The sequence below is a fragment of the Astyanax mexicanus genome, chromosome 17, assembly GCF_023375975.1.
Source record: "Astyanax mexicanus isolate ESR-SI-001 chromosome 17, AstMex3_surface, whole genome shotgun sequence".
NCBI classification, from domain to species: Eukaryota; Metazoa; Chordata; class Actinopteri; order Characiformes; family Acestrorhamphidae; genus Astyanax; species Astyanax mexicanus.
The window spans coordinates 15,986,880-16,012,117 of NC_064424.1; the positions used below are offsets into that span (position 1 = coordinate 15,986,880).

General features: G+C 40.2%; 1 protein-coding gene across 1 annotated transcript in view; it reads left to right on the forward strand.

The window, feature by feature from the left end:
* The window catches only part of pcxa (pyruvate carboxylase a), a 265,459-nt gene that overhangs the window by 229,050 nt on the left and 11,171 nt on the right, over positions 1-25,238 (forward strand). The window contains exons 16-17 of the mRNA XM_049466645.1: positions 1,047-1,296; positions 22,633-22,877. Of these exons, the coding sequence (XP_049322602.1) occupies positions 1,047-1,296; positions 22,633-22,877 (495 nt within the window). The remainder of the gene's footprint in view (positions 1-1,046; positions 1,297-22,632; positions 22,878-25,238) is intronic.

Consider the following 25,238-nt stretch of genomic DNA (forward strand, 5'->3'; position numbering starts at 1 on the left):
CAGAGATCTGACATATATACTACTACTGCAATGATATTTAGAAAGAAGCTAAAAAATACCAGGAACAATAAATGATTGATCATGTGGACTGATAAATGTGCACCTCTTGGTCATCTACACATACAGAAGTAGTGTATAATGGGGTTCAATGTAAGCAGTGTATGGATGGGCATTGTCTTGTTCACCAAAAGGTTCACCAAAAGGTTCACCAAATAAAGACCAAAGGTGGCACCAGGCCATCTGTGATCTAGGACAAAAAAGCAGGACTCACTGCTTGACAATCTGACATGACTACCCACCAAGTTTCATTCCTGACAGTTGATTCCTTCTGTTTTTTTTTTGTGGTATACTGCTCTGAAAAAATGACCACTGATTTAGCTATTTATAGGCAAATGTTTAAGTAAAATGAACATTTTTGTTTTATTCTGTAAACTAAGGACAACATTTACAATAACAAAAAAATATGCAGATCTTTCAGATCTCAAATAATGCAAAGAAAACCATTCATATTCATGAAGTTTTAAGAGTTCAGAAATCAATATTTAGTGGAATAACCCTGGTTTTCATGTTTTCAAGTTTTCATGCATCTTGGCATCATGTTCTCCTCCATCAGTCTTACACACTGCTTTTGGATAACTTTACACCACTCCTGGTGCAAAAAATTCAAGCAGTTCAGTTTGGTTTGATTGCTTGTGATCATCCATCTTCCTCTTGATTATATTCCAGAGGTTTTTAGTTTGGTATAAGCAAAGAAACATGTCAAGTGGTCTCTTAATTTTTTTTCCAGAGCTGTATATGTTTATATATAACAGTGTAGCAGTTCTGAAGACTTTCTGCAGAATGGTGCTGGTGTATCTGTAAGCTCTGTAGGTCAAGTCCTCTTATTGTATTGCTGACGTTTCCTCTTTCCCACTCTTATCCTCAGTCCTGCTTTTACCACTTCACTGCCACCTACACACACTGTACTTCTGCTCGAGTGTGTCTGTCTCTCTGTTACCCGTACACCAACTTAAACTTTCTATTACGCTCTCTCCGTCTCTCTGCAGGACATGGCAGGGCTGCTGAAACCGGAGGCCAGTCGTTTGCTGATCGGTTCTCTGAGGGACCGTTTTCCTGACATGCCCATTCACGTGCACACTCACGACACAGCAGGAGCTGGAGTGGCTGCCATGCTGGCGTGTGCTGAAGCCGGAGCGGACATAGTGGACGTTGCAGTGGACTCTATGGCCGGCATGACCTCACAGCCCAGCATGGGGGCTATAGTAGCCTGCACTAAGGGAACCAAGCATAATACAGGTGAGTAAGAGTAATCATATGCATATTAATAATAGTCAAAATTAGTCATTCAAGCCACCAGTTCCACTGACATATTTCTCATTATTCAAATGATCACCCATATCATGCTCTGTAACATTTATTCAGTATTAGCACATACACTGTACAATGCTCCTTAATATATATATTCACAAAAGCGCTCTATAATGTTCCCTTACATGTATTAATAATCAAAACTTCTTTATTATACTCTAAATGTTCATATTTAATGAAAGCACAATTTATACTGAAAAAAAATGATACTGAACAAAAGCGCTCTACAATGCTCAATTATATTTATTCATAATCAAAACTGCTTTATTATACTCTAAATATTCATATTAACAAAAGCGCTCTGTAATGCTCCATTATATTTATTCATAATCAAAACGGCTTTATTATACTCTTAATATTCATGTAAACGAAATTGCTCTATAATGCTAAATGATATTTATTCATAATCAAAACGGCTTTATTATACTCTTAATATTCATATTAATAAAATCGCTCTATAATTTTACATTATATTTATTCATAATAAAAATTGCTTTATTATACTCTTAATATTCATATTGACAAAAGTGCTCCATAATGCTCCATTACATTTATTCAAAATCAAAACTCCTTTATTATACTCTAAATATTCATATTAACAAAATCGCTCTATAATGCTCTATTATATTTATTCATAATTAAAACTGCTTTATTATACTCTAAATATTTATATTAACGAAAGCGCTCCATAATGCTCCAATATATTTATTCATAATCAACACTGCTTTATTATACTCTAAATATTTATATTTACAAAATCAGTCTATAGTGCTCCATTATATTTATTCATAATCAAACTGGCTTTATTATACTCTAAATATTCATACTAACAAAATCAGTCTATAGTGCTCTATTACATTTATTCATAATCATAACTGCTTTATTATACTCTAAATGTTAATATTTATTAAAAGTACAATTTATACTAACCAAAAATTATACTAAACAAGAGCTCAATAATGCCCTGTTATATATTTGTTTGTAATAATGCACTTTAATACTCTAAATGCACTGTAATGTGAAGAAAAGTACCCTATAATGATCCGTGAAATCGTAAGTAAAGTGCTCTATAGTGCTCTTAATTGCTCATGAGTAAAACAAATATCTCCAAAATCCTTTAATGTTATAAGTAAAAAAAAAAATGTGCAACATAATGTTTGCAGTTTAAAGGAGTGCCTAAAATGCTCTGTAATGTTTGTAAGAATATGTTCTCTATGTAAAGTTCTCTATAGTTTTTCGTAATGTTCATAATTAAAAGAAGTAGCCTTTAATGTTTCGTAATGTTAGTAAGTAGGAAAAGTGCTCTATGTTTCAGAATGTTCATAAGTTAGAAATGTGTTCTGTTTGGCTCCAGAATGTTTATTCTTTAAAAAGGTGCTGTGTAATGCTTCATAGCATTCATCATTACTTTAACAAACATTAGGGAGCATTATATAGCTGTTCATAACATTTAAAAAGTACTTGATAGTGCTTCAAAATATTTTGTAATTAACAAAAGAGTACTGTTAAACAAAAAGTTTAAAAGTCATAGTAAAAATTCATCAATTCTCAACAACACCTTTCTGTAATCCTCTATAATGTCAAATCATTTATTAACAGCAGTGCTTTATTTTGCTCTGTAAAATTCATATATAATCTGCTGAACATTAATTGTTAAGCTTCTGTGGATTTATTGCATCATATATTGAATAATTTGAATAGTGAGTGTAATGGGTGACGTAGGCATGATTATTTGATTCACTGTACAATAGACAATTTGATAGATTTGTTAATTATAGAAGTTAGGTTATTTGCAGTGCTCATGTCTATCAGTTACTATGTATTATGTTAAGAAAGCCTATAAACCTAATAGAAAGCAGCGAGGTAGATATTTGAATACAGAGAACCACACGCAGGATAACTGTGAATAAAACAGAACGCTACTAACAGTCAGCTGGAACTGTTTCAGTAAAATTTACACACACACACACACACACACACCCCTCCACCTTGTTGATTAATTGATTGCGCTGTAGCTCCTCTGCTTTTCTGCTTTGTTTTTCCCCATCAAAGTGTGGCCCGCTCTTGTGCCAGGGCATTGTGGAGGAGAATACGGCTCCCGGTTTTGGATTAAATTCGCTCTCGTGTGGCGAGTGTGCGCTGTCACCTCTTTGTTTTTGTAGAACACCACTTACCCCTGCATTAATGTCCCCTGTTATGACACGCCTCCATCAGGGCAAGAGAGCACATTCCAAATAACTGCACACTCCATTAAACCCATTTTACAAGCCTGGGCACTTGTGGCTGTTTGCTTAATTGAAGCACCTTCTTTGTTCCCTGTTGTTGTTGTGTGTGTATTTGCTTTTTTGTTAATTTTTCTATTAGTTTTTATTATTATTATTGTGGTATTCATTCTTCTTGGTGGGCTCATTTCTTTCTGCATGCAGATTTTGATTCTCTTCTCAAAACCCAGAGCCTACGGTGGTCTGGGAATGTCAGCCATTACTGAACAAACTCGTGAACAGATTGCAGACAAACAAAAGCTGTCGTAAAGACGTGCATGAGCGAAAGAGTGAAAGAAAGCATGTGTAGAGAAAGAGAGAGAGAGAAAGAGGGAAACCAAGGGAGAACGAGAGAAAAGGGCAGCAGAATGTGCCGACATGGTTTAGATGCGGTGTGTGACCCCTTGACCTTTCTTTAATTGTGACATTACAGCAACTGCTGGTGCTTAACCTCGGCTTATTAGCCTGGCGCTTTGCCTCGCCGGGTGTGTGTACGAGGCTGCGTGAGAGCTTTTAGGTCACTGGACTGTCCACAGCGACTGTAGCCACTACACATGGCTGACTTCAGGAGCACCTCATTAAAACAGCACCTGATAAAGTCTAATCGTTAGACGCTCGTGCTGGATAAGTAAACATCACTAATGGTCTTGAAAATGATCACAATGTAGATGTTTATTTTATTTCATTTATTTTTTTATATATTTATATATGTGTTATTTACTGTTATGAACCTGATAAACTGAATTAATTGCCTTAAGCAAACAAAAACCACCACACTGCCAGAGCTTTCAGAATAAATTTCAGACATCTACACTCTCTACAGTATCTCTAGAGTATCTTAGATACGTTAGTAAATGTATGATTTGGACATTAATAGATATCATTCATTTCGCCATTACTGAATTAAAGAAACTGCCTATATTTATTAATTTATGTTTTTTGTAGTGGTGTTAATTGTTTTAAAAAAATGTAATCAGATTAAACACAACAATATTTTGTGATTAACTGTTATTAGTTACAATTGTTCTTCTTAAGATGCAAGTTTGTATAGTGTATATTTAAATATAAATAAAACGAATGTAACAATGTAAAATGCAATTATATTTATATTAGTGGTGTTTTTTTAAATATTAGTATTATGCATATGTATGTTTAAGGGGAGATAAAACCAACATGGGGCCCTGGATTAAAAAAAAAGCATGATTAATTAGAAAGAGGAAACATTTTGCTTATTTATTATCAAAGGGCGTTCTTTACAGCTGTAGTTAGTTTCTATTGTCCGGATCAGTAGATGAGCTTGTTTACTTGGAGCGCACCAATAAACCATGTGAGCACATTTTCTCCTCTGATTGGTCAGAGCTTTTAAACACAGTGTTTTGAATGGGACATGCAGTGCAGATGTATTAGTCAAAGTCAAAGTGTTTTTTATTGTCATTTCAGCTATATACAGAGTACACAGTGAAACGAAACAACGTTCCTCCAGGGACCATGGTGCACATAAACACAGTGTAGACAGAACAATAGTGCAACAGTACAAAAGTGCAGACAGACAATACAACACAATACAAACAAAGAATAATAAATAACAAGACAGTGTGCAAATTATGCAGTGTGCAAAAAAGACCAGTGAGGTAGTAATTACCTCTATTACACAGTGTACAATAGAGTCCAGTGAGGTAGTAGGGTTTTTAGTGCTTTCCATTTTCTGGGGTAAGTGGGGTAAGAGTGTGTGTGCATGTACAGAAAAACCATCAGTTCAGTCTCTGCAGTTGAGGAGTCTGATGGCTTGGGGGTAGAAGCTGTTGCAGAATCTGGTCGTGCTGGACCGGATGCTGCGGTACCTTCTTCCCGAAGGCAGGAGGGAGAACAGTCTGTGTGAAGGATGGGTGGGGTCATTCACAATGCTGGTTGCTTTGCGGATGCTGCGGGTGGTGTAAATGTCCGTGATGGAGGGGAGAGAGACGCCAATGATCCTCTCAGCTGTCCTCACAATACGCTGGAGGGTCTTGCGGTCAGAGACGGTGCAGGTCCCAAACCAGGCAGTGATGCAGCTGCTCAGGATGCTCTCAATGGTCCCTCTATAGAAGAGTGTGAGGATGGGTGGAGGGAGACGGGCCTTTCTCAGCTTCCGAAGGAAGTAGAGACGCTGCTGGGCTTTCTTGGCTGTAGAGCTGGTGTTCAGGGTCCAGGTGAGGTTATCTGCTAAGTGGACACCAAGGAACTTGGTGCTCTTAACAATCTCCACAGAGGACCCGTCGATGTTGAGTGGAGAGTGGGTGTGTTGTGCTCTCCTGAAGTCAACAACCATTTCCTTTGTCTTGTCCACATTCAGGTGAAGGTTGTTGACTGTACACCAGTCTGTCAGCCGCTGCACCTCCTCTCTGTATGCTGACTCGTCGCCTTTGGTGATGAGACCCAGCACGGTTGTATCATCGGCGAACTTGATAAAGCTGTTAGAACTGTGTTTTGCAGCACAGTCATGAGTCAGCAGGGTGAACAGCAGAGGACTCAGGACACTGCCCTGGGGGGCCCCAGTGTTCAGTGTGATGGTGCTGGAGATGCTGCCCCCGAACCGGACTGACTGGGGTCTCCCCGTCAGAAAGTCCAGGATCCAGTTGCAGAGGGGGGTGTTGAGGCCGAGCGAGCTTAGCTTCCTGATGAGGTTCTGTGGGATGATGGTGTTGAATGCTGAACTGAAGTCTATAAACAGCATTCTGACGTAAGTGTCCTTCTTCTCCAGGTGGGTGAGGGAGAGATGAAGGGTGGTGGTGATGGCATCGTCCGTGGAGCGGTTGGGACGATACGCAAACTGCAGGGGGTCCAGTGAAGAGGGCAGTCGTGTCTTGATGTTCCTCATGACTAGCCTCTCGAAGCACTTCATGATGATGGGTGTAAGTGCAACGGGACGGTAGTCATTGAGGCAGGACACTGTGGACTTCTTCGGCACGGGAACGATGGTGGCACGTTGGGACAGTGGCGCTGCACAGGGAGATGTTGAAGATGTCCGTGAGAACATCTGTCAGCTGGTCTGCGCACTCCCTGAGCACTCTGCCGGGGATGTTGTCTGGTCCTGCAGCTTTTCGTGGGTTGACTCTGCGCAGAGTGTTCCTCACATCCACTGCAGTCAGGCACAACACCTGCTCGTCCGGCTTGGGCATGGTCTTTCTCACCATCGTGTTGTTTTGTGCCTCAAACCGTGCATAAAAGTTGTTCAGGGCATCAGGGAGGGAGGCATCACGTTCACAGGACGGTGGCATTGTCCTGTAGTTGGTGATTGCCTGGATGCCCCGCCACATACGCCGCGCGTCACCCGTGTCCTTGAAGTGGCTGTGGATTCTCTGGGCGTGTGCGCGCTTTGCCTCTCTGATGGCTCTTGACAGGTCGGCTCTCGCTTTCCTCAGGGCCACCTTGTCACCCACTCTGAAGGCGGAGTCGCGGGTCCTCAGCAGCGCACGTACCTCAGCAGTCATCCAAGGCTTCTGGTTTGGGCGTGTAGTGATGGTCTTGGAGACAGTGACATCATCAATACACTTGCTGATGTAGCCAGTGACTGATGCTGCATACTCCTCCAAATCAACAGAATCGCCTTCAGTAGCAGCCTCCCTAAACATGTCCCATGCAGTGCACTCAAAACAGTCATGAAGGGCAGAGATGGAGCCTGCCGGCCAGGTTTTCACCTGCTTCTGAACTGGTCTGGAGCGTCTGATGAGTGGTGTGTATGTTGGAGTCAGCCAAACACACATGTGGTCCGAGAAAGCGAGGTGGGGGCGGGGCTCCGCCCGGTACGCGCTGGGGATGTTTGTGTAAACAAGATCCAGCGCGCTCGCTCCTCTCGTTGTAAAGTCCACATGTTGATGGAATTTAGGGAGCACTGACTTGAGATTTGCGTGGTTGAAATCTCCGGCGATAATAAACAGTCCGTCTGGGTGTTTGTTCTGCAGATCGCTGATAGACCGATAGAGTTCACACAGAGCCTCTTTAGCATTAGCACCAATGCTAGCGCTGGGTGGGATGTAGACAGCAGCTATTAGCACGGCGGAGAACTCCCGTACTAAATAAAAAGGTCTGCACTTGACTATCAGGAACTCCACCAGCGGAGAGCAGTGTTTGGCGACAGTCACAGCGTTGTTACACCATTCCGTGTTGATGTAAACACACACGCCTCCACCGCGGGTCTTCCCGGATAGAGCCGCGCTCCTATCCGCTCTGAACGCGGTTAGCCCGGCTAGCTGAATGGCGCTGTCCGGAATGTTGTCGTTCAGCCACGATTCCACAAAAACCAAAGCACCAAAGCATTAAAGAGAGTGTTGTGGCTGCAAGCAGTGAACGCTGCACATTACTACATGTGTAAACAGCAGGAAGCAGCAGAGAAAAAGTTTGTTCATATTAGTATGTTTTCTGGCTAGTATATCAGATTAAAATGCGCCTTATTTTTAGTCTATTTGATAGCTGGGTCGGATCAAGACCAGATCGCATTCTCACCACAAGCGGGCAGTTCATGTGCATTGGGCAGGTCAGATTTCGTTGGGAGTTGGTGTAAAAATTGGTGGCATAATTAACTTCCATTAAAAATTCTGATTTCAAAATAATCGTGTGCCTTAAAGCTTTAACGTTGACAGCCCTAGTTTTTTTGACAACTACAATTAAAACAATATTTATTGTGTGTTGTAAACACTTCAATTTTTTTTATATCCCAGCAGTCAAAACAACAAAGCACAGCACATGTACCTCATCGTTGCTACTATTCTAATAATGAATTTACTTCAACACTGCTACTCTAGTCACATGCTGCCTTTACCTACCTTAGCATTGTAATTTGAGTCAAAAAATTACCTCATCTGTGCTATTTTAATTATTATTGTACCTCAGCAGGGATACTTACATGAGCAAAATTTACACAGAGAAAGGCAGGCAGAGATTTGGTAATTAAATAGATGCTAAGGCTAGTTAAATTAGCTAGTTAGCAAGCTACTTCTGCTAATTTTACTATCCTAAATAGCTCTGTATAACTCCTATCTTTCAGCTATAAAACAGATACCATGTGTAGTAAGTAATGCTTGATGCTTTAAAAAAGTCCTTTCAGATGAACTTCAACTACTTTTTTTTTTGTTTGCCATACCGCCACAGTTCCATTTGAGAGGAATAAAGATTACTTGAAGAAATGGATATTTTTACACAGTGGCAGCTGGTCAAAATATTGGATGTGAGTGCTAGAATATACAACATACGCATCAGTAGCTGATGCAGTGTAGCATCACATTTGAACATAATTTGCTTATTTGCTGCTAAAGCTGAATTATATCACAAAAAAATCAGCTCCCTCACAGACTCCCGGAAACTTATTTGCTACATTCAAAACACTACTCAACCCTCCACCTCCTCCTCAGGCTACCTGCCTTACGGCTGAAGCCCTTGCCTCATTCTTTACTGGGAAAGTGGCAGCTATCAGCAGACAGTTTACTGATGCGACATGTAGCAGTCCTACATCATGCTCTGCTGCCCGGTATCCCTCTACCGAAGGCGTCGCTTTCTCCTCGTTCGTTCCTCTCACTGAGAACGAGACACTGGCTCTCCTAACGCGTAGCCGTTCTACTACGTGTCCACTTGACCAAACCATTGCACCTGCAATCATTCCGGCTATTACTCACACGATCAATGCCTCTTTAACATCTGGTGTGTTCCCGACTGCTTTTAAACAAGCACAGGTCACACCACTGCTTAAAAAGCCTTCTCTCAACCCCGCCCAGGTTGATAACTACAGACCGGTCTCACTACTGCCTTTTCTTTCTAAAACATTAGAAAGAGCAGCTCTCAATCAAGTCTCTGGCTTCCTCACCCAAAATGACCTCCTGGACCAGAACCAATCTGGTTTCAAGAAAGGGCACTCTACTGAAACGGCTCTGTTGGCTGTGACAGAAGCGTTAAAAACTGCTAGAGCTGCAGGACAGTCCTCAGTGCTCATTCTGCTGGACCTCTCGGCTGCTTTCGACACAGTCAACCATGACTTCCTCCTAACTATACTCTCGAACATGGGGATCTCAGACAATGCGCTGTCATGGTTCAGATCGTACCTCACTGGGCGCTCGTTCAGGGTGTCATGGCAAGGACGGCTGTCCCCAGCCCACTCGTTACCCACTGGGGTTCCCCAGGGTTCGGTACTGGGACCTCTTCTCTTCTCAATATACACTACCTCTCTAGGTCGGGTTATCCGCTCACATGGTTTTTCCTACCACTGCTTTGCTGACGACACTCAGCTATACCTGTCGTTCTCACCAGATGATCACTCAATCTCTGCACGAATATCACAGTGTCTCTCAGACATATCCGCATGGATGAAGGAACACCACCTCCAACTAAACCTCTCAAAGACTGAACTTCTGGTCATACCAGCAAAACCTTCTATTCAACACAACTTTGCCATAACCATCGACTCTCTCTCTCTCACCGACAAAGGTTGCTAGGAACCTGGGTGTCATGGTTGATGACCAGCTTCTCTTCACGCACCATGTGGCCTCAGTTGCTCGGTCCTGCCGCTTTGCGCTTTACAACATCGGAAAAATTTGACCGTTTCTGACGCAACAGGCCACCCAACTCCTGGTACAAGCTGTGGTAATCTCACGCCTCGATTACTGCAATGCCGTACTAACTGGCCTCCCGGCCTGTGTAGTAAAACCACTACAGATGATTCAGAATGCAGCAGCACGTTTGGTCTTCAACCAACCAAAACGGGCACATGTCACTCCGCTGCTCATTGAGCTCCACTGTCTACCGGTTGCTGCTCGCATCAAATTCAAAGCGCTTACAATCGCCTACAAGGTGATGACAGAACAGGCTCCTTCCTACCTGCACTCGCTCCAGAAGGCTTACGCTACCTCCCGGCCGCTGCGCTCCTCCAATGAACGTCGCCTCGCTTTGCCAAACACTCACACAAAGCAATCCAGACTGTTCTCATACAGAGTTCCCCAATGGTGGAACAAACTACCTTCCACTACCAGATCAGGAGAATCTCTCGCTATCTTTAAGAAACTCCTGAAGACAGAGCTCTTCAAAGAGCACTTACTCTCCTAACACCTCTAAAAAACTAACTAATTCTAACCTCATCTCCTTCTTCCTCTTCTCTACTCCTCTATCCCATTATTTCCCTCTGACCTCCTTAAGGCCCTATCTATAGATGCTTTATTTTTAACTTCTATTATTTTTGTACTTAACCTCTTCTATTATTTGCACTTCAATATTGTAAGTCGCTTTGGACAAAAGCGTCTGCCAAATGTAATGTAATGTAATGTAATGTAATGTAATGAGAGCCCTTTTCTCAGCTGTAGCTGAGAACTGTTGTGTCTAGCTATATAAAATAAGTCTGCATTAAATATGGCCGTGAAATGAAATGTTGACAATTGTACAAAGTAAACAGAATCAATCAATTTCCAGAGTGCTGACTGATATGCATTATCTGTAAGACTCACACAATTTGGTCTAATCTCATTCTTATAGGTTACACTTTCTATTTATCACATATTTTACTGCACCTGTTCCCCTCAAAACAGCTTGCTGGTTAATAATTGAACACTGAAAATTTCCTACAGCAGCTGCCTGACCAGCTTTCAGTGATTACAACCCAAACAGCTAGTCAGTCACTTCAGACCAACATGCTAACCAGCTAGTCAGCCCCTTCAGCCCAGTAACTCGCCTGTCAGTCATTTCAGGAAAGCTCGCTAATTAGCTAATCAATCTCTTTAGATGAACATGCTAATGAACACGTCAGTCACATCAGGCGACCACGCTATCTAGCTAATCAGTCACCTCAGGCAAACACATTACCTAGCTTGTCAGTCACTTTAGAGCAATTACCATGGAATAGCTTGGACACAGCACTGCAGCTTTCAAAAGAGAATCCACCAGGTGGAGGACTAGTGCCCCTGCTGGCTGGATGTAAAGCTCCACCAATTTCATATGTCTTGAGGAGCTGCTAATCCTAAACCATATTTTTTCTATTAATAGGATAAATGTGTTCATTACACATTTAAGTAAAGTAATAAAACATACCAGTTCTGCTTAAAATTTGTATAAACATTATCTATTCCTAACCCATAAAAAAGCCCTTTTATTGTAGTAATTTCCGCCTCTGCTGTGGAAAACCAGGGTTCCCGTGGGTCCTTATAAAGTCATAAAATGTCTTCAATTAAAATCTGGATAATTAAGGTCTTAAATTGTCTTAAATTTACTTTAAATTTGCTGTAGGTATTAAAGTTTTAGATGGTGCGTTTAATGCCAGAGGAAAATCACATACTAACATTAACAACGAGTTACCGAAGAGAGAACTAAGGTTAGGGGAGAGCTAGCTAACATTAGCCGCGAGCTAGCTGACATTATTGCGGAGAGAACTGAGGTTAGCGTAGAGCTAGCTAACATTAGCCGCGAGCTAGCTAACATTACTGGGGAGATAACTAACGTTAGCGTACAGCTAGCTAACGTTACCAGGGAAGAGAACCAACTTTAGCAGAGCTAACATTAGTGGCAATATGACTAACATACTAACAACATTAGCGGCAAGCTAACTAGGTTACCGGGAAGAGAACTAGGGTTAGCGGAGAGCTAACTAACATTAGTGGTGAGCTAGCTAACATGTTGCGCATCACAATGGAACAAAATAAAAAAAAATACAATTGATAACAAATGCGTTTAAGTTTTGATTTTCAATACAATAAATTATTTTCTACTTACAAAATTATGTCTTCATTTTTGGATCTTAAATTATATTTATTGAGGTTAAAAAAAAGGTCTTAAAAAGCATTAAATTTGACTTTTAAAATGAAGCAAGAACCCTGTAAACCCAGTGCCCCTCCCAAACTACCCCTTTTTAGCCTTTTTCTAATTTCTGAATAAGAACTATATTTTTTAAATAAAAAGGATCTTTTCACACCTGTAGTTGGTTTTATGTTTCGGATCAGTTGATAAGTTTGTTTATTTGTAGCACACCAATAAACCACGTAAGCACATTGTCTCCTCTGATTGGTCAGAGCTGTCTATATCTGCACAGTGTGAAGCTGCATTAACACAGGGCACTAAAAATTAGCCACTGCGCTTTTAAACAGTGTTTTCACTGCTATCAGAGGGACACTGCTGCAGCTCTCAGCCAATCAGCTCTGCCTCCTGCCCTGCCTCTAAACCCATACATCACCCAGAGCCCGTCCCAAACTACCCCTGTCATTTTTTTTGTTGCTAATTTTAGTCAAACTTGAGCTGAAGGTGGAGTCAGCTAAAATCAGGGGGTTTAGTGCCCCTTTAATTATAAAAAAAAACAGCCAATATACCTCAAGCTGCTTAATTTTCATTTGCTAAACCTTTAAAAAAAACATGCTGTTAAAGACATGACAAAAGCATCACCACATCAATGCATTCTACAATACTTTACTAAAGTATTTTTAGTATTACTTAAGCATTAACTCAAGATTCTGCAAGAAAAAAAACGTCATGATTACATATTCTAGGTGCATTTTACGCCCAAAAAAAGAAATCTTATCTTGATTCCACTTTATCTCAACTATTCTATTTATTCCAGCTGCCTCTATGTTTACTTTCAACCAATTGTGTGTCTAGTGAATCTTATACCGCTCCCTGAAGTGTCCAGTCTAGTTCAAGGCTGGATAGCAATCTAAACATCCCATAATGCATGAAGTGTATACAGACCCTAGCATAAATACAAACAGTGGAACGGACGCCTGTGTTTGAATTTACTTATGGAAAAAATAGTTTAAAATAAAAATATAAGGGTGATCTATAAGTAGGAGGTATCAGCTGTGTAGGATACAAGTTCAGCACCTGAACTCTGAAATATGAAAAATTTGCTGAAAGATCTTTTGTATGAACAGGAGCATTTGTTGTTCTAAAACCTCTATAAACTCTTCAGGACTGATGCAGTGCATTTCCAGATGTTTAAGCTGCCCACACCATAGGCCCTATTGCAACTCCACACTATTAGATATGCAGTCTTTGAACTGTGCATCGATAATAAGCTGGACACTTTGTTTGAGTCCACAGGACATGGCATCTGTAAACTGTGGCTTCTAAAACTTTTGAAATACAGAATATTAACTTTTGAAATATTAAATTTGTAAAATTTGTATTGTTCACATGATTTTGAGTAAAAACTTAAGGAAATAAATATCTAATATGACCAAGACAGGTTTTATGGAATAACAGTATTTTAATATTACTTGCAATGTGGCATAGAGTAGAAATCTAGGTCAATCCAAAGACTTCAATCACTTTTCTGCTCAAGTTTTCATCTTGTACATTTCAATAATCTCAGCTTTCTACTAATATATTGCAGCATATTGACTAAAACAATTCATTACAATCACAAGGTTATACTATTACAACAAGTTTAAGAGTAATCATTATAGAAATACTCAACACCTTGTATAAAGCCCTTTTGATTTTCTCTTTTATGGGGAGTTCTCTGTGATTTTATTCCCGTCCAGAACAACTATGTACGTGTTTTTCTCAGACATCCTCCACACAAAAATTACAGGCAGAATTACCTACTGTTCTTCGCTGAACTCTGGTAATTTTATTTTCGTCCGGATGCACATCTCTGAGTTCCATGGAGATCCAAGTAAACACAACCGCGAGTGGAAATGGATGATCTACTGAACGCGATTTTATGTGACCAAGAAACCCTAAAACTCACTGCTCCTCCTGTTTTTTTTCAATTGCAGTCTGGATGCAAGCGTTTTATCACTGAGTAGAAACTAATCCCATCCAGATTGGGCTTAAGATGCACTTTTATTTATTTATTTATTTAATAATATATCATCATAATAATTTCTGTAGATCATTCTGCTTATTACTACTGACTTCTGACAGCTGTAAAAACTTAAACTTAAATATAAATAGTCTAGTCAGCATACATTCTTGCAGTTTGAGAAATTCCCAGGCTGGAGGGGGTGAGTAGTAGAGTAAGAAGTAGGTGTTTTATCCTCTGACTAGTACTGTACGTTTTTTCCTCCTCTGTCTCTGCGCTCTACCCTCTCTCTCGTCTTGCTGTTTCTGTCTGATTCACTCACATTCGTATAAATATGAGCGTGAACCACTCAACCTGCCTCTGCGTTGGCCAGCTGTGGTGTTTTCCTGCGCGGAGAGCGTCCTCCCCGTCTCCACCTCCCGAGTGCCTCGGCCTGTATCTTTCCCAGCAGCGCGTCGTGGGCGTGTGACTTCGCCAGCGAGAATCACATCAGAGCACTTGGCGCGATGAGGAGGCGTTCGCCGCTTTGTTGATTCGGATTTGTTTATCCCCGCCAGATTCCTTCCCGCGGCCCTATCTTCAGTTTCCGCTCCTGGAGATGTTGCCTAGGTAATTGAATTGTTGGGAGGCTGTCAGTTTCCCCGAGCAAATGTTGCTGTCAGCACTCCCCCCGCTGCATGACAATTTAGCGCCCGGCTGCCGCCTGTGCCACGCAGCATTCATCGCCAGCTTAAGATTCCAGATTAAGGACTTTTCTAGGCCACGTGGAACGGGCGCATTCAGAGGTGTCACATGTGTGGCCCACCCACTTTGTGTACTGTGGTCCTGTGGTGTGAAAATACTATAAAGATGAGAATGCCCTCCTGTGTGAGAGGCATTCTCATACACTTGACAGTAGAAAGAGCACAGATTCACAGCCAGAACAAAAAGACCCTGCAGCATGTAATACAGTTTAAGGGCCCGAAAGAACAATATGCGACACAGTAGCCGGAGCAGCGTAATAATAGCTGCAGTCAAGTGAAGTTATAATGAATGTAGCAGCTGAAATAAAGGTGAGTGTGTGTGTGCACGCGAAGGTTTTGATTAGCGTGCTTGTGTGCACGCCACAGCCAGCTTTTCTGCCTTTTCATGATGTGTAGTTCTGCAGGGTATGAGCAGCTTTTAAATCTGCTGGTCGGTGTTTTGATGTAGAGGTAGCTCTTATGAGACCCGAGTGTTTGTAGCTTTGGGTGGTTTTATGTCTTACCTTTTGTTGCCTTGAATTTATTGCAGCTGCTGTGTCGGCTTAGTTGATGGTAGCTCAGATTCTTTGGGAGTTTTGTGTATTTTCCGAGGTCCACTGTGGGTTGGGAGGAACCTGTACCCAAAAACAAATGGAGGAGGCAGCTCAGGACATGGGGAAGAGGGAAGAAAATGGAAAATGAAGAGTGAAGAAAGGGTTTAGGAATATACAGGATGTAGTTTGATGTTGGACCTACAAAGGATGTATTTAGAAAGCCTACAGACACAATGATCAAAATCCTGCAATCAGAGCTTGTAAAAGAAGAAACATTTTCAGTCTAGATTTGAAGATTAAGAGCGTGTCTGTCTCTTGAACAGTAACAAGCTTTATAATGGAATGATGCTTTTCCTGCATTGTTTTTTTGGTATCACTTTAAAATAAGACTACATTTATAAAGGGTTTATGAATGGTTTACAATTAGTTTGTTGATGGTTACTAATTAGGTTGTAAATGCCTTAAAAACCATTAATAATCAGTTATGACACATACATAGAAAGGGCAACAATGACCTGTTGTTTGCCAAATAGTGAACCCACAGCCATCTATATTGTTGCCCTTTCTACGTATGTGTTATAACTGATTATTGATTTAAACCATTAATAATAATGAATTGTAAACCATTTAGAAACCCTTAATAAAGGTAGTCTTATTTTAAAGTGGTACCGTTCTTTTATATATATATAATGCAAGGAACCAACTGTAGACCAGCATCTTGCTAATAGTACATTTATATATACCCATGGGTTGTAGGGCTTCAGAAGCTCCTCAAGATACAGTGGGGACAAACAATTGAGATTTTTAAATCTCTCAGCATTACTGTAGTTTAGCCCTGAGCATATAAATACGTGCCTCAGCTTCTCAGCTTCATTTAACAGTTTAGCAATACTACATAGTCCTCTAAGACTGACCTTAAAAAAGTTAGTTTACTCCTCCCCCACTTTTTTAAGAGCAATTGGAATCAAATATACAATATTAAGCCATTTGTCATAACAATTCCAGAGTCTTTGTTTCCTCCAGGGTAAAAAATAACAAACAAGAAACCTTAAAATGCCTCCACTGTGGACCTCATACTCACTGATTGGGTCACATGTCCCTCCATTTTCCCTGAAGTCATGGGTGATTTATATAATTTTCCCAAAAATTCAAGCCTAGGTGGTTGTTAAAGGTGCATGCTCTGTCCTTCAGGTTGTTAATTAGCCCAATTACTGCACTATCGCCAGGAAATCTGGCAATCCTAGCTGTTGCCATGCGTTTGCAATGTGCTTTAATGAACAGCAGATCTAGCTTTGCTTTGTATGTGTAGCCTGAAGTACACGGCCTGGTAATCTTAAGTATCAGATAGAAAGATATTTTCTTTTTTTTAATCTTCTTACCTTTTCTCTTGTCACTATGTTTGGGCTGCTCTCTGTGCTAAAACTGGGTGGTCAGGTGCAGATGGAGCTGTTAACTGTATTAAAAATACTGTAAACATTCAATGCTCAACACTGTAAAATAGTATTTAGACAAATTTATTCATCAGACATTTAGAAATGATAAACATAACAAGGTGTTGAATAGTTGGGTCCTGTCAGGTTCAGTCAAATATAAATACAGCTCTGGAAAAAATTAGAGACCAATTAAAATGATGAGTTTCTTTGATTTTACCAAATAGAAAACCTCTGGAATATAATCAAGAGGAAGATAGATGATCATATGCCATCAAACTATACTGAACTGCTTGGGTTTTGCACCAGGAGTGACATAAAGTTATCCAAAAGCAGTGTGTAAGACTGGTGGAGGAGAACATGCCAAGATGCATGAAAACTGGGATTAAAAAACAGGGTTTTCCCACAAAATATTGATATTTGAACTCCTAAAACTTGAAATGAGTATGCATTTCTTTGCATTATTTGAGGTCTGAAAGCTCTGCATTTTTTTGTTATTTCAGCCATTTCTCATTTTCAGCTAATAAATGCTTTAAATGACAATATTTTTTTTGGATTTTGGGAGAAATGTTGTCCGTAGTTTATAGAATAAAACAACAATGTTCAATTTACTCAAACATATACCTATACATAACAAAAAGTGGTATGTCTGTGCCCGAAACAGTAACAGAAATTTAATTCCAGAGTTGGGGACCTTTATGAGAGAACACTCTTCCTCCTGGATTGTGTTTTTTTTCTTCCAAATGAGAGAAATTGAGAGTAGGTCAGCATCGTGGGTGCAAAACGTGTAATAGAGTGTAGGGCTTAAGAGTTTCCTCAAGATCCATTGAAAGTATTGGAAGAAGGAGCAGAATTGAATTGGTAACCAGTATATGGGGGATGGGGGAATAGGTCTAATATGATTTCCCTGCTCTTGTGAGCACTCTAGATTTGCATGAACTTCAGCCAAGCAGAAGAGCATTACAGTCGTCCAGTTGATGGTAAAATGTGTGCACCAGCACTTCAGCTTCTTTTAAGGGAGGACATTTCACAGTTTGGCAGTTAAATATATAGATGGGTGAAGGCAGTTTGAATGTGCAGCATGTGTGTGCTGGATGCTTAGTTGGCCCCAGTTTGCAACATTTTCTAGCACATTATATGGGCATTAACAGTATACCACTTCAGTTTTGCTTCCCAATGTGAACACTTTACTTGCACTAAAAGTGCCCAGCACACTTAAAGTGCTCGATCTAAGATACAGGGGGTCTCTATTACACATGAACTCAAACAGGGCCTCTGTTGGGGAGAAATCATTGGATTTAGCAAATTACAGAAAACACATTTTTTCCTGGATAAACATGGACAAATTTAGAATTATACAGCATTAAATATATAAATCTCAGTAGCTGCCTTAAATCTACTATAGCTTCTGTGGTGCACATGTTTTGACAGTTGAAGGTTTTTACAAAATGAACAATTATATACATGTATTAGATTATTAAGTATTAATCCAGTGGAGCTTCAGAAGTTCCAAAATCCAAAGTCTTTTAATTTGCCGTTTCAACAAAAATTGTTTATTTGACAGCACTACTTGTATTGACACACACACACACTACAAGAGGAAAGTCAAAAGAGCTTGATGCAAATCTGTAAAGGGTGATCATGCATACCCTTTTTAAACATTTCACAATATCTGCAAATTCAAACACCAACAAACATGTTTTCATACTAGGGCTGCTTGATATTGGAAACATTTTTCATTGCAAATGTTCTTTTTTTCCACAATATATATCACAATATTAAACAATGCAGGGCTCACGTCCAGATTGATCAAGAGCTGAGACAGCCCAGCACTGAACACTCGAGGAAAACAGCAAAACAACAGTAATCGACCCTTTAATCAGGCATTTAAATGGCTTTTAAAAAGGTACATAAGAGCCTTTTTTCAGGATTCAAAGCATAAGTTTAGCTGTAACTGGAGATATCTGCGCAAAACTGTGCTGGACTGAGGTGCACAGCTTTTGACATGTACATTTACAAGCACGTGCCCAACCATGTGGAGGGAGGCCATGCGGTTACCATGTGTTTACTCTTGCCCCCTCCCCCTCCTGCTTCTCAGGCAGCAGCAGCCTGTCACTCACATAGACACAGAGACAACGTTGTGCATCTACTTCTTGTGTCAAGAATAAGTGACATCGCACATGCGCACTTTGTGATGACGATGCTTAAATTATATATCGTGAAGCCCTATTTCCCACAGTGAGGCACTTAATCCAGCTGTTAAACCTGATGGTGATTGCATCATGATCTGAAATCATCTGATCTGATCTAATCCCTACATTGCCATACTAACAGTCATGGAATCTCGTTGATGTGTTACCTCAGGCGATGACTTGGGAATGCCCAACCTGTATTTTTTGTTTGAGTTATGAGGTGTTATCTTGTGAGTAAAACGAAACAATAGCCAGTGTGCTCATGGCAAGCCAATGTAAATTATAAGAGTTTAAAGGAGGCTTGTTCATAGGAGCCACATGGATAGAACCTTCCTCCATCCACAGCATCACGCAGGTTCCAGACAGTATGTCTTAGAAGGCATTATTAACCATAGTGAACAGTAGTAGTGCAGTGGGTGGTAATGATTATGATCGGCAGTGTCTGGCCCTGCTTCACTGAAACTTGATCACATGCTCAGTTGAGAAACAGAGGTGTTGAAATAACACATCTGGGGAAGGAAAAAACGTGCAAGTTCATGCATAGAGGAAATGGCAGAGCTTGCTGCACCTGCACACTCTCACTCGATATGTATTTAGCTTTTGCTTTCCAGTTTAGTGCTGTTCATCGTTTTATACACTCTGCTTCCTCCACCAGAGTGCAGACAGGCCTTTTTTGATTCATATTGAGTTCTAGTAAAGGCGTTGAAGAGGTGGATGTTCTATTCATCACGAGGAGTATGAAGGAGATTAGCATTCTGAACTGCCTTCCCAAAACTCTCCCTTCTTTTTTTATTTTCCGTTCACTTTGTCCATCACCTTGTCACTTTCTTATCTGCCTTTCTCTCATCTCTCCATCAAGCTCTCAGCATGTCTCTCTCCACTCACATTCACTCTCTGCTTTCTCTCTCCCTCTCTCTCCCACTCTCACTGTTCTCTTTTCCACATAATGCCAATTCATCATGGTTAGGCTTGGGTGTGGGAGAGCTCTGTGTGTGTGTGTGATTGTGTGTGTTCTGATAGACGTATACTGACAGTTGGTGGTTTAATGGAGTGGTGGGCTCACCATACAGCACCATTACGTCAATAGTGCCTACAGAGACTATAGCTTTTGTGACAGTGGATAACAGCGAGTAGAAATCATTGGATATTGAGATTTGGGAAAGAGAGAATAGAGAGTTATACTGTGTCTCAGTTATGTACTAAATCTATAAGGAACTTAAAACCATATGCAATGATTTATATTGGTGATGTATATGCTAAAAATGGAATCTTGTATAGGGTTGATTTTTTTATTAATGGTGTATTCCCAGATGAAATCAGATGTCAAATTTCAATTTAAGTTACAAGTAAGACATTTTTACTGGGAAGTCACATGACTTTTTACAGTATTAATGCTAATCTGGGAGGATGCTAACAAATATAACCTCTTACATGAAAAGTCCAACATGCTATGGTTAGACTAATGCTCTTTTTCTTTAATTTATCAAAGTAAAAGCACAATTGAACACTGTCTAAAATATTTTTTGAAAAATGGGCACTGGGAATAGAATGGTAATACATTACTGTCTGTAAAATTTAATTGACTTGAATTGATGGCAGCCCCAATGTTGTAAATGTCATTGAAATTCTGAAACAGAAAATGTACTTTTTTTTGTAAGATTGTGAAGTTTTTCTATTAAAGCCTACAGACTCTGCAAGGGGTTTTAAAAAACAGTATTTGGTCAGGCCTACCCAACACCATAAATGTATGATTTTATTTTAGTAGTTTGGGTGATCAGTGTGTGGCAGATTCATTGAGTTTGGGAAATTATTATTCTTATATGATTATTATTTAGAGCAGGAAATGATGTGTGTCCCTCATTATGTTTAAGTTCACACATTGATATTTGTTATTGAAATTATTTTTATGTAATTATTCAGATATTTATTATTCAGAATATTTCTTCCACTCAGATGCTACTGGAGACTTATACACTATGACAAATGACATTCTGACATGTATTGCTTGCCAAGTATATACATTACAACATTATCATTACGTCATTGTATATTGTATTGTATTGTATTGTATATTTGTGTAAAAAGATTTCATTCCAAGTAAGTATGGAGGATTTATTTACTGATCTATTCATAATAAAGTTTCAACACAATATAAAGACAGAATCAGTATAACTGCATTCCAAAATGTAGGCTGCGTTTCTCAGCAGCCACATCACAGAAGGCTGTTTAAAGTAATGCAGCTAACGTTTAGAATAATTTGAAGGACGCAACTCATGTATCCTTTGTCTCTTGGTTACCCATAATCCATTGTGCACATGCAATACCAGTCTGTAATGTGTTTTCTTTCTTCTTTTTTATAATTTTTTACATGATAAATTTAATATTGAAGACTATATTAAAGTTCTACAGAAACACATGCAGAATTATTCTGTAAACAAAAAGTGTTAAAGAAACCAGGATATATTTTATATTCTTATAAGTATCACATTTATCTTTGAGGACAGATCTGCACACTCTTGGTATTTTAATCTGCTACTGTACATTAAGCAAATATTTTCCCAAATAGGATCCCCACGTGGGGCCTGTATGGACAGCCCAACTGAGAATCAGACAGTTTTGTCTATGGGTTCTATGTTGGCCCATATATGGATGTTTGTGTTGGGAGGAGGGGTTACAAGTTCTTGAAATTCTTCGAATTGACTGACTTTCGTTACGTAGTATTTTTTTTTCTTTACTTAGTTGAGTAGTTCTTGCTATAATATGTGGAAATTTTAACAGGAGTTTTGACTGCAGCCTAGACTTTTCAACAAAAACGGAGATAGAAGATTTTTGTCTAACAGTGACAGTTGGTAGAGTTAGTAATTGGGACACAACGTGACAGAGTGGCAGAGTGTTTTGTGTCACATGTAATTGTCTGGGAGGGTCTGTTTGGAGCTTCTGTTGGAGTTTTTGGAGCTGGATTGTGATCACAGTGTTGAGTAATTAGGGGCGCGAGTGGGTTAAACATGCATGTAAACTGTTGAGAGTGAAGCGCCTCATTGATTGATTAATTGACTACCGCTGGTAAGTGATGGCACTGTGAGAAGCAGGAAGCAATCTGTGCCCTGCCATTTCTCCCACCCCCCACTCCTCTGCCTGCCTCTGCACTCTCACACTCCTGATTAAACACTCCAGAAGATTTTAGCACTGCATGCTTGATTAGGACTTACTGGCAGTAAAGTATTCAATGGCTGCTGATTGTTAATGATTACACATTAGCATCGTGCAGGTATTTGCTTTGCTACACTGCATTTCTAGGGATTTTTATCCTCTAATATGAGTTTTGCTGAATCCCTGGTCTATTCTGTTTCTCGTTCTTCAGGTCTCTCTCTGGAGAAGGTGTTTGACTACAGTGAGTACTGGGAAGTGACCCGTGGCTTGTATGCTCCGTTTGACTGCACGGCCACCATGAAATCTGGAAACGCTGACGTCTACGAGAATGAAATCCCAGGTGGTCAGTACACCAACCTGCACTTCCAGGCTCACAGCATGGGCCTCGGCAACAAGTTCAAGGAGGTGAAGAAGGCCTACGTCGAAGCCAACAAACTTCTGGGAGACCTTATCAAAGTGAGTAGCTGACTGATGAATGAGACAGTCACAATTTACATATTACACAATTACATATCGTTTACTTAAAGCTCATGTTATTTTGATATTGCCATCACTTCTTCTTTGATTGTGTCCTCAAAACCCCAGTCGTGTTATGTACAAAAACAGGCAGTAGACAGAAAAGCGAGGGAGAGTAAAACAGAAAGAACATGAAAGGAAACTTAATAGAGGTCACAGATTGGAAAGAGGGGATTGTGTTTAAATGTATGTGGGTACCCAATTTCTTTTTTGGGTGTAGTAGGAAAGACCTAGAACACCCTTTAAAAAAGCAAAGCATATCAAAGCCCATGTGTCTTTTGGGGTCTCTTGCACTATTTTCACACTGGAAGGAGGCATGGCACTTGTGTCACCCCACGTTTGTTTCTTGTGTGTGTGTTCAAGGCTGTTTATGCCTCGTGTTGAGAAACATGTATTGGTATGGCCAGTTAGCTAGCATGCTAGCAAGCTACCTATCAATCTGATCACTACTTTCTTTCAAGCTTAAATTACCCTGTATCTGTGCAAAACTGCATCATATAAAACTATAGAGTTGTGTTAAGAAGCACACTGCTGGGGATTTGAATGAAGTACAGTATAAATCAAAACTTCACAGAGCAGAAGCTGGGAATCTCAGACCCCCATGTCTGTGATTGGTCCAAAGAATTTGTTCAATCACTCAGAGTAGACTGTCACTTTACAGCATCATAATTTATTTGCATAAAATTCAGAAAATCTCAAATCTGTCGCTTTCCGCTGTCGTTGCTTGCAGTGTTACGGCTACAAATCACTCCTCCCATAGGAAACAAGTGATCACCTGTCGCTCTGTTGCCTGCCATTGTGATTGCAGGGTTTTTATTTTCTGTACAGGTCTTTTGAAAGTTTTCTAAAGCTCTGGAATGTTCATATGCTGCATGCAGTAGTAGTGACTGATGGCAGTGCACTACAGAAAGCCCTGAGGGTGATAGGGCTTTTATCATAAAAGAAACTACACAGGTGAAACAGAGGCAAAGCAAAGAAATTGTACAAAGCTCAATGATTTGATTAGACAGTAAATCAAATGAACCCCAATCCTTTAAATGTTTAATTTATTTCATATTTTTTTAATTAAGAACACTTACAGTACTTTGTGAAAACATAGTATGATGAAATGAAAAGTCAAAACTGTTGCATAACACAAGTTTTTACATTGACTTCCACTAAATATTAAGTTTATTATTTTGCTTTTCCTTCTGCTACAGTTGCTGTTTTGTAGATACAGATTGTTGCTTTACAGTAACAATATAAATCACCATCTTTGTGTTAATATGTAACCACTTTTTATTCTGATTGGCTAACAAGTGGCAGGTCTGAAAAGTTGGATATATCAACTTTTTAAATTGTATATTTTTGGTGATGACATAAAATCAAAGTTTGTCATTTTGTAAATCAAGGAAAGCTGACTCTCCCGCACATGGGTGCTTTAAGAACGTTTCTTTTTCTCTTTCTGTATAAAGTTTAGGAGGTTTTGGAGACAGATGTGTCACGACAGAGCCGCTGTGCAGCTGATTGAAGTAGATGGACAAGCTGCTGTGTCGTGATCACAGAAGTGTCGCTTTCATTCGAGGCCTGCGTCAAATAGCACCAAAAACACGGCACGTCGAAGGCAGCTGTTTGATTTCAGCGCTACCTTTTGAAAGCGCACATATGCTGTAATTAAATCACATGACTCTCCTGTGATCTATTCACATATGCAGCTCTGGCTCTATAGTGTAATAGGATTTAATTATCACCTACGGCTCTGACAGACATCCCGCTCAGCTCTTTCCAATTCACGCGTACATTCCCACGATCGTGAGAGCCGTGGACCCAAGAGCTCATCTGTGACTTTTAAGACTTTAATTGGCCCCCGACTTTCTCTGGCTTCTTCTCGTCTCTGTATATTCATCACTCGACTGTTGCAGCCCTCTCTCAGCTGCAGTAAAAATAGAAAATAGCGTAAACACATGGAGGAGGGGTGTAATCCTGTGACTGGGCTCTCTGGCCCAGACTCAGATCAAATGGGGCACTTTTTGCAAAGCTTATCTGCCCAGCAGCACCCCCCCCACACCACTTTCCCCTCGTCACCCCTTTACCATCCCAAATCAATGGCATCTGTGAGCGCTTGGTCTCGCCTTGCTGCTTTTCATTTCCCACGGCTTAATTAAATGATCAGAGATAGGTGACGCTCTGTTGTGCTTCCTCCTCCGTTTCCCCTCCCCGTTAATATTGTCAATATTAGGGGGCCGAGTGGCACAGACGGGCAAGAGGCGTGACGTTTGGGTGCTAGCCTCTGTGCTAACGCCAGGTTTCATTAGCATGATT